Genomic DNA, 14133 nt, shown 5'->3' on the forward strand with positions numbered 1-14133 from the left:
AGTATTCGGTGCCATGCAACAATGGAGAATTTTTTGTTGCCTTTTTCAGCCTAAAGCTGGTGAAAATTAGAGGAGGGAAGTACATTGGCTCTACTTTAGGTAAGAATCAGAATCAGAAACAGTTCTATTTTCATCAAGGAAAAATGGACCCCAGACAAAACGCTGTATATTGAGCAACTTGACGAGGCCTGGGGTCCTACAGGCAGCGGCAAGAGCGGCAAAATAGCAGTGCATGTCGTACACCCGTACGCGAAAAAATATCGACATGAGAAACAGAGAACGAAAAGAAAAAAAAACCGCTCGCACCAAGCTGCGAAGAACGAGAAAAAAATTACATATACATGCACCAATACAATTCTATATTGTACACTGACACGTAATATTCACACGTACACGCGCAAACACCCGTTGAAGCGGCGCGCATACGCCCGTATATACGCACATATGTATACATACATACATACATACATATACATTCACTTATACACACGTGCACGGCAGATATACACACACCGCTCAAGTGCACACATGTATAGCTTCAAGTTAAATATTTTATGAATAATGAACTGCTACAAAAACGGAGGGCGAGAGGGACAAAAAGTGAAATTAGACAATGCCGGCAAAATCATTCCAAAGTCTCCCACACAAAACAAAGCACAACGCCGCATGTAAACTACATCATATAAATCTGCTACCGATTAAGCAATTTTGTTTAAAAAGTGTTGCATTAAAGCACGTTTCTTTACTGCGCGCCATTAAATAAGGTTGTATTAGCGTTCAGGGTGTAACATACTACATACATGAACAGTTGTTGACCGTAATTCGTGCGAGTTTTGGGAAGATACCATTTTTCTAGTTGTCGAGTATTGGCTGCCGGTACGCGTTCTTTGAGCGCTGATATTTTGATAAGAAAGTTAGTACAAAGCGTGGCTTCAGTGGTGAATAAAAAAACAATATGTGCGGTAGCATCACATTGACGGGCACAGTTTTTAACCGAATAAAATCGGCTTGGCGTGGGCTGAGTACTCTTCGTCAGCAACAATACGAATCTCTTTCCTCTGCAGGCTCACAATTCTATTCATGTTAGTCGGTGATGCCGTGCCCCAAACAAGATGACAATATGCAGTGTGTGATTGAAATAATGAAACATATATTTGTTTTCTAATGCGTACCGGAAGAATGCCACGACATCGGGAAAGTGCTCCAACAGCTTTTGATAAACTTAAGGCTACGTAATTGGTGTACTCAGTCGATAGAAGGTGCTCATCAAATATAACACCCAGTGTTTTAAGGTGGCTGACAACCTCAATAATATTATTGCCTAGGTTATTGGTGAAATTAGTCCCTATGCGACGATTTATAGCGCGGAAAATAACAGCTTTTCACTTAGTTGTTTTATTTTGATATTGTTTAGTTTAGACCGATTTCAAAGGCTGTTTAGGATATTGTTTGCTTTTGGATTTATTTCTGTAGCGGTAAGGCCAGAGATAAATAGGGAAGCGTCGTCGGCATAAATTACAAGATCATCTTCCGTCGGCATATTTACAAGATCAGCTTCTGTCAAATTTTTTACCAGATCGTTTATGTAGGTGTTGAAAAGAAAAGGTCCTAATATGCAGCCCTGAGGGACGCCGCATTTCAGATAAAGTTCGGATGAACCAAAACCGTCTTTGTTCACTATTTGTTCACGGTCTTTATAGTATGAACTAAAGATTTGAAGTGTCCTTCCCCTGACTCCGTAATTATTTAACTTATCCCAGATAATGTTATGGTCTAGACAATCGAACGCTGTATTAAAATTCACAAAGATTCCTAGTGTTAAGAGTTTGTTTTCCCTATTCTGTAAAATAATTCGTTTTTGGTCTAATAAAACTTATTATCTAGAAAAACCTTTACGGAAGCCGAATTGAGATTGTGATATTGACTGGTTCGCATCAAAGAAGTTATGCAAACGTTCGAGCAGAATCCTTTCTAGCACTATTAAAAAAGGCGTACAATAGAGATGGGGCGATAATTACTCATGATGTTTTTCGAGCCTGACTTGAAAATGTCTGTAGCCTTAGCCAGTTTCATTCTTTCAGGGAAAACACATGCTTCTAGTGAAATTCGACACAGACGTAGCGCGAGCAAGTCAGCAACAACCTTTTCTGGTATAATTGTGAGGCCTTCTACATCAGATCTGGAATTATTTCTTACGGACATAATAGCGGTAAAAATTTCTGATGGATCTGTTGGGCTAAGAAAATCTGAGCTGGTTTTTTTACTTGAAATAACAGAACACGCATCTTCGTTATATTTTGCTGCTGCTTGCTGGATGAAGAAGTTGGTAAAGCAATTGGCTAATAGTACGCCTGATATAGGCGACCCGTCAATAATCAATTCGCCAATGTCATTCGATACGTTTCTATTGCTAATTACCTCATTTATTGCCCACAAAATTAGCTTTGGATTATGCTTGTTTCTATCGACAATTATCGAGTAATAGTAGCAGTTGTCTATGCGCAAGTCATTATTTACTTCATTCCTAAACTGCTTAAAAACAACGTAATAATTAGGACTCCTGGTTACCAGAAAACTGTGGTAAAGGCGGTTTTTTTTTAAATCATTGTGAAAAGGCATGGTGAAAACCATGGTTTCTTAATTTTTGGATGATTGTCTCGTTTTTGATGGAATACTTAAGTCATAAAGTACTTTAAGTTTATGAATGAACGCATTACAAGCCTCATCCACTCAACGATAGTTGGGACGTTGTGTCCATAGTACCTCACTAATCAGTCGTCTGAACGAATGTAGTTTGGTATCAGTAATTGCCCGAAAAGTTGCCGGTCTGCAGCGCTTCGAACTGGTGCAGGTTGACGCTGCTCTATTGTAATAAAGATAGGACAATGACCGCTTAGTTCACACGACAGTGTACCCAAAGATTTGACCATGACATTTATGTGAATAATAAACAAGTCATTAATGTTTGACGAAGAGACCGTGATTCTCGTTGGAGATGTGATGGTGTTGGTGAACCCATTCGATTCAATAGCCGTAAAAAATTCTACTGAATCAGCGTCCACTTCATTCATATTAATATTAAAGTCGCCGCCGTACAATAGGGTATAATTATTTTGTGAACAGTAATTAAGAAAAATATTGAATAGTTCAGAAAAAGTTTTAAGGTGTTGCATTGTAGCATTGAAGCTACTGAAGCTAACTGTTAAGGCCGCAGTTGGCTTCACGTCACAGATTGATAACGGCACAAAACAGCCCTCACGGTACATTATATCAAGCATATGCATTGACATTCTATATCCTTGCCTCGTAGAACCTGAATACAAGGCGCATTATCAGAGTGCAGGGCAAAGATCTTTCCTTTGCGCACCCAAACATATTTCGAGTTCGTGCTTACAAGCAGTTGCTTGGCCTAACAGGCGTTTCAAAGATGCACACAAAGGCTCATTGATGAAGACCGGAGCCGGTGAATCAAAACCAAGATCGCCGCTCGTGAGTCTAATAGGGCGGGCCTTTTCAAGGAACAGGTCTCGTTTCTCGCGACTGGCGAACTGTACGACAATATTATTTGTAGTGGAACTCTTAGCTATAGGAACTCGATGGACGACTTCGATAGAGGCAGGTGTTATGGTTCCTTGAATGACTTCGCCAATTTTAGTGATTGTAGTGATAACAGGCCTCTTTTTCTGCTCTTTGACCTGCGGAGAGAGGTCCCAGCAGGTGGTTTCAGGCCTGGTGTTAGTCTCTTTCAAGAGCCCATTTTCGGTAATCACCTCCTCAAGCGCCTCATTGACACTTGCCATGCTAGCTTTAATTTCTCGCATTCCTTTTTGGAAATCACGGCCAAAGCCATCCCAGAAATCCTTCAGTTCCGCCCCCCCCCCCATTTCATGCTTAATTTCTTCAAAGAGAGCACTCAGTTCCTTAGACATGGTCAAAGCAGTTCAGTGAAAAACAAAGATAGGACACTGTGGCGCGCTGCCACTGCCGCAGCAGCAGCAGCAGCGGCAGCAGCGGCGGTGGCAGCAGCGGTGGCGGTAGCAGCAGCAGCAATGAAAAGAAGTACCAAGAATAAAAAAAAACACCTGCGTGTGCGAAGAATACGTTTTGTTAGCGCGCTGCAATCTGGCCTCTGCTGCTGCTGCCAAGCGATCGGTGGTCAGTCGGTTCCTCGATTTATATCCGCAGCAGCTGATGAGGCGCCAACGGGAGTGCAGGGCTCACGTTACGTTAAGTCACCGGCACGATCCCTTTCAGATGATCTTTGCAATGAAAAGAGCCACGGTGAATTGCGCAGACAGCGGAATGCTCGCACACCGAAGGCAACCGGCGTGCAGGGAAACCTCCGTGTGCGAAGAATACGTCTTGTTAGCGCACTACAATCTGGCCGCTGCCGCTACTGCCAAGCCAACATTGCAACACCTCTTGTAGTGTTACGTATCCGGAAGATAAATTTGGATACGCCGTAAAAATTGGCTGCACAAAACTAGTTACGGAGTCTCCGCGGTCTCGTTAGCAAACGACAAGAGCACAATATCTGTTTTGTCTTATCATTGACCGAACTATTTTTCTAACTTCCGTATCTTTTAAACCTGGGACACGTGATCACAGAAAAGATTGAGGGGTGATATTCAAGAAATTCCACAGAAGCACATCACAGACTGCTTTGCCAACGCTGCAGCATTGTGTTGCATTTATACCAGGTTAATGATTTCTGTATGCTTCTGCATTTTGTTAGCTCTTAATTGGCTCCAGAAGCAACTTGGTGGCATTTTTGTAGTGGGTGTATATGCTGCACCTTGGTTAAGCCACCTGATGAAACTTCATGGAAATTGTTTCGGAATTCTCAGCGGGAAAAAACTTTGTGCTCTGATGTTTCGACACCACAACAAATTACGGTGGTGCCGTCTGACAGCGCTTTCAAAGCAAACTTATCACAGGGAGCATGATCGTTAGTGAGCATACTTGACATATATCAACGTAGATGTGCTCTCCACGACTGGCATCACGCAGAACAACTTATAGCGCGATCCGACAGTGTTAATGCCAGTGAGGACGGTGGTTTTTATTAGTGTGGTGGTCAGCACGAAGGAGACGCGTCTGGCTCTAATTCCAATATTGCCATAATGCAGATGTTCCCTGTAAGCATTCTTTTTCTATGAGAGGCAGCAACTCTATAACGATGATTCAAAACAATGCAACGGTTTTCGAACTATATTCGCTGGCCAATCAGGTGGTGTCTTCTGCACCGCGGTCACTGGAGAAGCGAGCTCATCTGCAGCCTTTCAGAAGCCAGCAGTGTGCATACGCGATACACCGAAATCGGCCGGCTATGGTGCAGAGATATCGTGTGGTAATTGGATATAGTAGCTATTACTACATAGTAGAGAGAGAGAGAAAAAGAAGAGGAAACGCAGGGAGGTTGACTAGATATGAGTATCCGGTTTGCTACCCTACACTGGAGATGGGGGAGAGGGGTTAGAAAGATGACAGAGAGGAAAACGCTAAAGAAAGAAGAAGAAAAAGAAACACGCACACATTGAGACAAACACACACAAAAGGCGTTCCAGTTAAAGGCGTTCGCAAAGGCCGGTATATTGCAAAAAGCGCAATAGCGCTTGCACGGCCTTCTTCTGTGACGTTAGCTCCTTTGGCTGTTCTAGAATTCTTTTTTCGGATAGTGGTTGGTCGTCCATTTGGTCAAGTTCCTGGCGCAGGCATTCCCTCTGTGGACCTTACTGCGGACAGGCGCACAAAATATGGCCAATTGATTTTCATGGCCGCAGTGGTCACAGGTTGGGGTGTCGGTCATCTCTATTCGGAACGCATAGGCTTTCGTAAAGGCAACGCCCAACCACAGTCGATGCAAAAGCCTGGCGTCTCCACGGCGAAGCTGTGATGGCGCTCGAATACTTAATGTTGGATCAAGTGGGTACAGTCACGTATTTCTTAAAAAGGGGTCGTTCCATTGTGACACGGTGTACTGCCGAGCAAGTAGGCGGAGCTTCCGTGCTGCGTCAGTTCTGGAAAGTGGAATTGGTACGTGGTGCTCCTCAGCATGGGCTGAACGGGCAGCTTTATCGGCCCGTTCATTGCCGATAATCCCGCAGTGACTTGGAAGCCATTGGAAAGTTATTTTATGGCCGGCATCACTTATATGACGGAGATAGGTAGGCGCCCACAAAAGTAAACGTAAAATTCTTTTTCCTTACTGTTAGGCATATATATTGATTATCGTCGTTAGGTGGCACAGATTGATGAATGTGAGGTCACGGCGAATAAACACCGAAACCTTACTGTTTTCGCCAACAGTTGACATAAACGATTCATAGCCAGAAAGCCCGATCAGGTGGAACAATTTCGGCTCGCAAATGACGATAATGGGAAACATATTGGCATAGAGGAAGCGGCGGAAATCCGAAATGCGCGCTCTGAGTCCGCGGGCATCCCACTGAAAAATAGCTGCTTGTCGGACCTCATCCCTGAAAGACTGTGGCTGGGGAGACATGATCTACTAAAGCGTCGCCAGCACCGGACTCAGAGCGTCCAGTACTTGAAGCGCACTTCTGGCAGATGGTGTTTGTATGTTGCTTAGCAACACTCGAATGGCATTCATTAAAGGCCTAATAAGTGCTATCACTTGCTCATCTGTTTTCCGAGACTCCTCGGATACAGCACCTTGCTGTACTGGGGGCGGCTTCTTCTGCGGCTCTTCTGCCGGTCGGGAACGCAGAGGTGGCGGCCATTCCATTGTAGAGAGAGATCTGGCAGCTTTCTCCCTTCTAACATCGGTGTTTGGGGTGCTGGAAACTTCCGCTGATTGTGCTGCTTGGCGAGTTGACTTTTCTGGAAAAGTTGATATTCTCCGTCGTGAATTCCTTCGATGGTGACGTCGTCTTCGCCGCACTTCCACCGCGGCCTCTTTGTGGTTAGAGTTGTCTCTCACCATTTGTTTAAGAATGGTGATCTCTTTCTTGATCTGGGGACAGCCTATGGAAGAGGCGCAGTGATCACTCTGACAGTTAGGACATTTCAACGTGGCGCTGCAGTAGTCTTCCGAGTGGGGTTTGGCGCATCGAAGGCACATGGCGGAATTTCTGCAAACACCCTTCACATGGCCAATCTCCTGACAATTGAAGCATTGCATTGGTATTGGAATAAATGGTCGAACCTGGTGGCGAAAGTGACTAACCTTCACGTAGGATGGAAGGCAGTCACCTTTCAACGTTATCCTCACGCAACGTGTGTAACCGAGGTGACCAACATGCACAATGACGTTGTGTTCACTTGCTGGTTTTATGAGAACTGGGTGGTCTGCGTGAGGCATTTCGTTGTCAATGTCATAGATGACTCCTGTTATTGTGACACCATTCGCTGGCACGATGGAGCGGACCTTGATGTTACCCAGCTGCGTTATATGTTGCAGTATGTTCAGCGCGCTCGGATTCATCACATCGATTGCCAGGATGTTTCGCCTAGCGTTTATCCTGACATCCTTGATTTTGTTCGGCACGGTGTTCTCTAGATATATGGAGAGTGCTTGCCTGTTGAGGACGCGTAGGTTGTCAGTGGCGTTCAGTGGCACAAACAGGATGGAGTGAGGCCATCGTTGATGCGCAGCTTTCACGGTGTTCGAGCTGGATTCTCGAAGATGCGTTGCGAATTCTGCGTTTGGTCTTGCGGTACTGGACAAATCGAAAGCTGTCTTCCGAGCACTCGTCACCTAATGTGAAGTACAGCTCTGTGTCTAGATCACTAGATGTACTTCCTCGCTTCCTCGAACTGATTTCCGCGGGTGAACGGGCACCGTGAGGGTCTTCGGGGTGCTGCATATCCATCACCGCGATTTAGGGGGCAGTAGACCCCACAAGTATAGTGAGAAGTCCAGAAAAGCGCAGAGATAGGCGAGATGTGCTCCACAAGAGAAGCACTTCATCCTCCTCCCACTACATAGTATATTTCACAATATATGGTAGTCAGCATCAATGTGCCACCGGCCAGACTTATAGACGTTTGTTCGGTGAGATTCTCGAAGACGAAGGCTGCACCTGGCCAAGTGCCCTGAAGGATATTTGATATTGACAAGCCAAGAAAGGGCATGGGTCGATAACCTATAAGTATGGTCGGAAGTTAGCTACCGCCCAGACGACAGCTGAACACTCCTTTTCAGTGGCAGAGTAGTTTCTGCAGAAGACAAAGTGCCGCTAGCGCAAGCAATAGCAGGTTCAACGCCATCTTCCCACTGCACCAGGACTGCTCCATGGCCGATGTCGCTAGAATCAGCGTGCAGTTCAGTACCGGTGTCTTCATTAAAGTGTCCAAGTAAAGGCTATGTCCGGGCGCGCCGCTGAAGTTGTGAAATAGCGTCTGTCTGCTCCGGACCCCAAACAAACGGAATATCCTCCTTCGTTAAATTAGTGAGGGATTCTGAGATTTTTCGAGAATTCTCCACAAAGCGTCTGTATTATGCACAGAGGTTTAAGAAGCGGAGCATGTCAAATTTGTTGGAAGGTGATGGAAGTGCGGCAAAAGCCATACTCTTGTCGGGGTCTGTCCGAACACCATCGTTACTGACAATGTGGCCGAGGAAATTCAGCTCCCCATAGCCGAAATAAGATTTCTCAAGCTTTACCGATAGGTCTGCTAATTGAAATCCAAGAAACACGGAATGAAGTCACTGCCAGTGTTCTTCAAAATCCCGAAAAAACAATGGCGTCGTCTAAATAGATGATACATGATTCCCACTTGAGGCCTGACAGCACAGTGTCAATCATCCTCTAAAAGGTCGCGGGATCAGAGCATAATACGAAGAGCAGATCCTTAAATTCGTAAGGACCGTCAGGAGTTGCGAACGAAATCTTTCTGCGATCACGTTCATCAACTTGGATCTGCCAGTATCCACTTCGCAAATCATATAAGCGTGTCGCAAATTGACGAGAAGTATCGGGCATGTAGGGGGTGATCTACATAGTCATCTATGTGGGGAAGAGGGTAAACATATTTTCTTCGTCAGGTTCTTCAGTTTGTGGTAATGCGCTCAAAACCGAAGAGTGCCGTCCTTCTATTTCACAAGCATAGTGGTGTACACGCACGGGCTGGTTCGCAGATGAATTACATCGTGGTAATTACACATGCTTAATTACAGTAATTACATATGCTTAACTTGACAACGAATCGCCTCCTGCTCGTTTTGGTACACTCGGTAGGCGTGCTGGCACACGGATCATTCGTTCGGGCCCGTTACAACACGATGCTTCGTGACAGGGTCCCTTTTACTTTTGACGTGGATGCAAAACATTCACCTAGCAGGTATAAAACACTTTGCATACGCTCTTCTGTGTGGTTGAGAGCAAAAGATTTATGTGGACTGTATTGACAATTGCGGTGTCACTCTTGACGGCTGTAGAAAGCTCAGCAAGCTTAGAACTTTGTCCATCCCGAAGCTCTTCAAAGTAAGCAATGGCCGTATGCTTTTCGAAGTGTTCGTACTCGCTGCTGAAGTTCCTAAATAAAAACTCAGTCATCCTGCGATTCAGTCGAATAATGCCAAGGGTGACACTGTCCTACCGAGCAAAGAACACCGACAGCATTCCTTCAGCCATTCCGCTACTGTCAACAGTTATGACCGTACTAGTTCGTGGCGGGAGTGTTGCAGTGTCATCAACAACGCGCAGTGCTGTCTTTCGCGTGCTACTGTCTTGCTGTATGGGCGTGTAGTTGTCAGAAAGCGTTACAATCAGCTCGCGAAAGTCGATAACAGCTCCGTTCTCGCGCAGAAAATCAATTCGAAGGAAGACTTTGCGGAAGCGCTATTTCCAGAAGGAAGTATTTGGAGTCTGGCTGTACATCTCCCAATCGGCGTCAGGTGATAACCACCTGCTGTCCGCAGGTTTGGTCCGTGCCATGCTGTCATGACCTTTCTCAACAGAGGGACTAGTTCGGCACTCATAACGGTATAATCGGCACCAGTGTCCATGAGGGCAGTGACCGGGCAATTGTCGATCGAAATGGGGATGCCAGCGGAAATACTTTCGTTGTCGGCAGCATGCGGCTGTGAAAGGGAATCGTCTGTGGTCGGCTAGCGTATTGGGAGAAGAGGACATTCTATAGTTCGGTGAACAGCAGCCCCACGGACGTCACTGCTTCTAGTTTCTCCGGTGTGGGCTTGGGGACCTAGTGGATCAGCTGCCAACGTCATGAGGGAACGCCAAGCATTGGCGAAGTGACGCAAAACGTCGAGGAGATGGAGAGCGGGACTGACGTCGCGGAAGATTCGGAGATTGGTGGCTCGCCAAGTATTTCGCAATAGCTCGAGGACGCTCACCCTCTCGGTGATGGAATGCGTGTGGGCGAAACCAGGTAAGTGCACTCATGATACACTGTATGCGATCTGCTTCCCTACAATGGCAGCACAGTGGCCGATTTTCGGGAGTGCGCCACACACTGGATTTCCGCACGTTCAGACTTGGGCTTGCCGATGGCAGAGGGCTCGAGAAGCACTGTGCCGTCTGTTGCGTGAATGGACGGAATGGATAGCTGACTGCCGGCATAGGAGCTTTTAAGGCTTCATCGTACGACAGGAGAGGGGCTGCAGGTCGTGCCACGACCAGCGGTTGTGCCAGCTGCTTGACTTTTCCATATATGTCAGTCAGAGCAGTCACATTTTGCAGCTTCTCACGTACACTATTTCCCTGAAGGTCGTGAAATTATGAGTTGCCATGGACGACAAGAGACATGGAAATTTACTTGGGCATCCGTATTGCGATGACCGCTGCCGCAGTGTGCGCTCCATCTTTGTTGTTTACAACGATGGTACCCGGAGGTACTATGGTACCCGGTGGATTGGACAATCGACCTGCGAACTTCTGATTCCTCCTGCCTCGCATCATCAAGCGTACTTTCTTTACTCATGTCATTCGGGGACCAGCAAGGAGGAACAATCGTCACATGTCCTCAGCGAATCTGGCCACACTCTCATTTGGTCTCTGGTTCCTGTTTTGAGGGCACGTTCTGCTTGCTCATTCCGGTCCTATCATCCGTAGGTATTTCGTAGCTGGCTACAAAATTTAAGCCAGGTCGCCAAGCTCGCTTCATGGTTTTAAACCAGGTGCGCGCCGAGTCCTCGAGGGTGAAGTAGACATACCGGAGCTGCCGGTGGTTTTCTCATTCGTTGACACTGGCAACTCCATTGCGGTGGTCCAGCCAGTCCTCATTATTTTCGAACACGTCAGCGTGAAACAGCATTGGGGTTATCGGCGAGTACAAAATCCATTGACGACGCGGAGTGGTGGTCTCTTCAGTCTGTCTAGCCGTTGAATTGGTTGTGATCTTTCTCAACTGGACTCAGAGAGGGTGCAGTTCTGTTTGTAGTCCTAGATGTCGCCAGATGTGCCGAAGGTCAGCGTCGAAGGTGTCGTGATACTTCTTGGGAGTTTGCTGTTGGTCGCAGTGCTTAAATCCCATTACCCAGTTATTTCACCAGTCATGTTTACTAGATATTTGGCAAGAACTATAAATTTATTTTGAATGAATCAATGAGATCTGGTCTGACACCTTGTTCTTGTTCCACAGTAACATGGCGCAACCCCCTCGGAGGGATCGCTCCTGATAAGGGCGATGAAGGAAATATTATCAATTTTTAAAATTATTTAGCGGAAAAGAAATAAGTATTTTGCAGATAGCATTTAAAGTGCCTACTGTTACAGATATGAATAACCAATTATATAAGTATTACATAATGAATTCTGTGACCATCATAAGTATTAAGATGTCTAGCATGCAATGCTTTTTGCCTCACGCAGAAAGATGCAGAGGGCTTCACAAATGTTTCTGTGGCTCTAAAGTAGTGCAGTGTCCCCAAAGGAAAGAATTACAGTGACTCAAATTCAAGCCAAGGTTTTGAAAGGGTTCTTCTAAAGATCATCCGTTGAATAATGAAAAGCCGTCATCTCAAAGAGAAGTGTTGCAGAAATTCACTTTCATTGCATAAGCGGCTCAAAGACCTGTGGAAGTAAATGTTCAGTAGGGGACTCGGCACCATAGTCTTGTAGTCGTTAGTTGTGTTTTCCTAGAGGAGCACCTTTCTTGTTCCAAGGAAAATCGAGATGCGGGAAATCAGACGCTGTCAACGATGATTGTACGAAGGAATAGTATTGTTTTATCCGTAGCAGGCGACTTTTCAAAATTCCGTAAAACTTAAGGAATGATCATCGCGTATATTAGTCGCGACTACATAGTCCACTCAACCAGCACGTCATAGGAACCGACAGCCAGCGTTCGTACTGTTTTTGCATCCATGTGATCCGATAATCAAGACGCAGTCACAATTTCTGCATCACAGTAATACAGAAACTGCCACATCGAAATGCTTGAGGAAGGTCTTCAATGAGAAACAATTGCTTTTCTAACTGCACGTAAAAATCTTGATTGTGTCATTTTTTTATTCACGTTGCGTCACATTGCTTCAACTTCCAGGAGTGGCATACAGAGGGACAGCCTGCAGCAATCGCAGAGGTGGCTTAGGGGTGGACAGGCCTGGTACATTCTCAGGTGTGCAAACAGCCGCTCACGAAATAGCACATTTGTGAGTACACTGGCTTGCTCGACAAGCTTTCGGCGCTTTATACTTATTGCCTCATGACTCCAACTTAGGCCCCTTGAAACAATGTTAACATAATACATCATCAGAAGTGCGCAAAACAATCCCTGAATTATAGGTCCTTTTGCTTGATATTGGCGCTGTGCGCGGCATTCACTCAGGCAATTTTGAAAAGAACTAGGGAAACACTTTATTTTAATCAGCAAAAGAAGTACAACTGTGAATGTAATATTCATGCCATCATATAAGCTGTTATATATTACGTTGAATAACATATTGCCGTCTATTCCCACTTTTCCCTTCAAGTCTCCATTATCCTGTGAACTCTCGATGTTGCTTGAACTCCATGAGCTTGACAGATTGCGGAACCAACATCAGGAAGGCACTGCGAAACTAAGGCTTACAAGCAGAATCATGAATATCTTAGGAAGGAAATAGAAAGGTTCTGCTGCAACCATAGTTAAGCACAACGAAAGCAAACAACAAATAGCCAATTAAAAAGGCCTTCAGGCAATGGGACGTGGTCTCTACGATGCTCTGCACAGCATACACGAAGAAATAATTCCAAATACCAGAATGCCCAGAATTATGTATGAACGTATATGAGGGTGACCAGTGGTTCTCGGTTTTATCTTGTTGCTGAGAAACCGTTTGAATAGCTTAATAATTGAGGACTTTAACAGGCAAAGTCCAATTGAATATGTATTAGAGAATCTACAGAATAGTTGCCTAAAGCAAAGCAGCCTGGAGAGGAAACTAGAGCTTGTCATGGGTAGGCCGGCCTTTGGAAGCGGTGCACGGACGTCGTTTACGCCAAACACTGGCATTGACGCCGGATTCTGTCAAGAATGCTTTCAGATGAATGGAAATAGGTGCAAGTGCATGTGCCGTGTATGATGAAATTATGGACTACATGCCAATGTCGCTCACTTAAAAATAAAAGCACAGAATAAAAAGAAGCCGAAGTTTGGCCCCAAAGGTTGAAGCATTGATTTCGATAGCAAATAACTGCACAGCTGTACGAAGCAAGATTTGCACTTTTATCGGCTGTGTAATTGCAGTGGACATTTGATTGCTAAGTTGGCAAGGGCAATGCCGCTCGCGCTCAGGCAGGCATGAATCAATTTGACTCGATGACCACGAACAAGGGCTCGGTGGTGTGATCAAAAGCAATGACAGAGGGGAGCGAGCACTTGCTATCTAAAGCTCTAGAATGCGCAACCTCCACCCCTAAACGCCTGGGAAGACAGCGCTCATGGAACCAGCAGCCATCAACGCGCCTTCCTTAGCGCCTGCTTGATCACATTACCGGGCGTAATTTAAAATTGCAACGAGAGCTTCTCGTACCACAGTGACTGCACAATTACATGACGACAGAGCCTACAGGCCTAGGGTGCTTTTCGTGTCTATATAGTATAATTCAGTCAAACGTATATCACAATTATGTGAATAATACAGCTTTCACAAGGAAAAGACAACATGATTTATCAAAAATAAGCCGTTCACAAACATGTCTCTATTGAGGGCCAACGGAATGA

General features: G+C 45.4%; 1 protein-coding gene across 1 annotated transcript in view; it reads left to right on the top strand.

Annotated features, from left to right (window-relative positions):
* Nucleotides 1-14133, top strand: part of LOC142576176 (venom metalloproteinase antarease TserMP_A-like) — an 81114-nt gene that overhangs the window by 36908 nt on the left and 30073 nt on the right. Inside the window, exons 9-10 of the mRNA XM_075686170.1 lie at nucleotides 50-99; nucleotides 12472-12580. Of these exons, the coding sequence (XP_075542285.1) occupies nucleotides 50-99; nucleotides 12472-12580 (159 nt within the window). The remainder of the gene's footprint in view (nucleotides 1-49; nucleotides 100-12471; nucleotides 12581-14133) is intronic.

Source organism: Dermacentor variabilis, chromosome 3, assembly GCF_050947875.1.
Source record: "Dermacentor variabilis isolate Ectoservices chromosome 3, ASM5094787v1, whole genome shotgun sequence".
Classification (NCBI taxonomy): Eukaryota; Metazoa; Arthropoda; class Arachnida; order Ixodida; family Ixodidae; genus Dermacentor; species Dermacentor variabilis.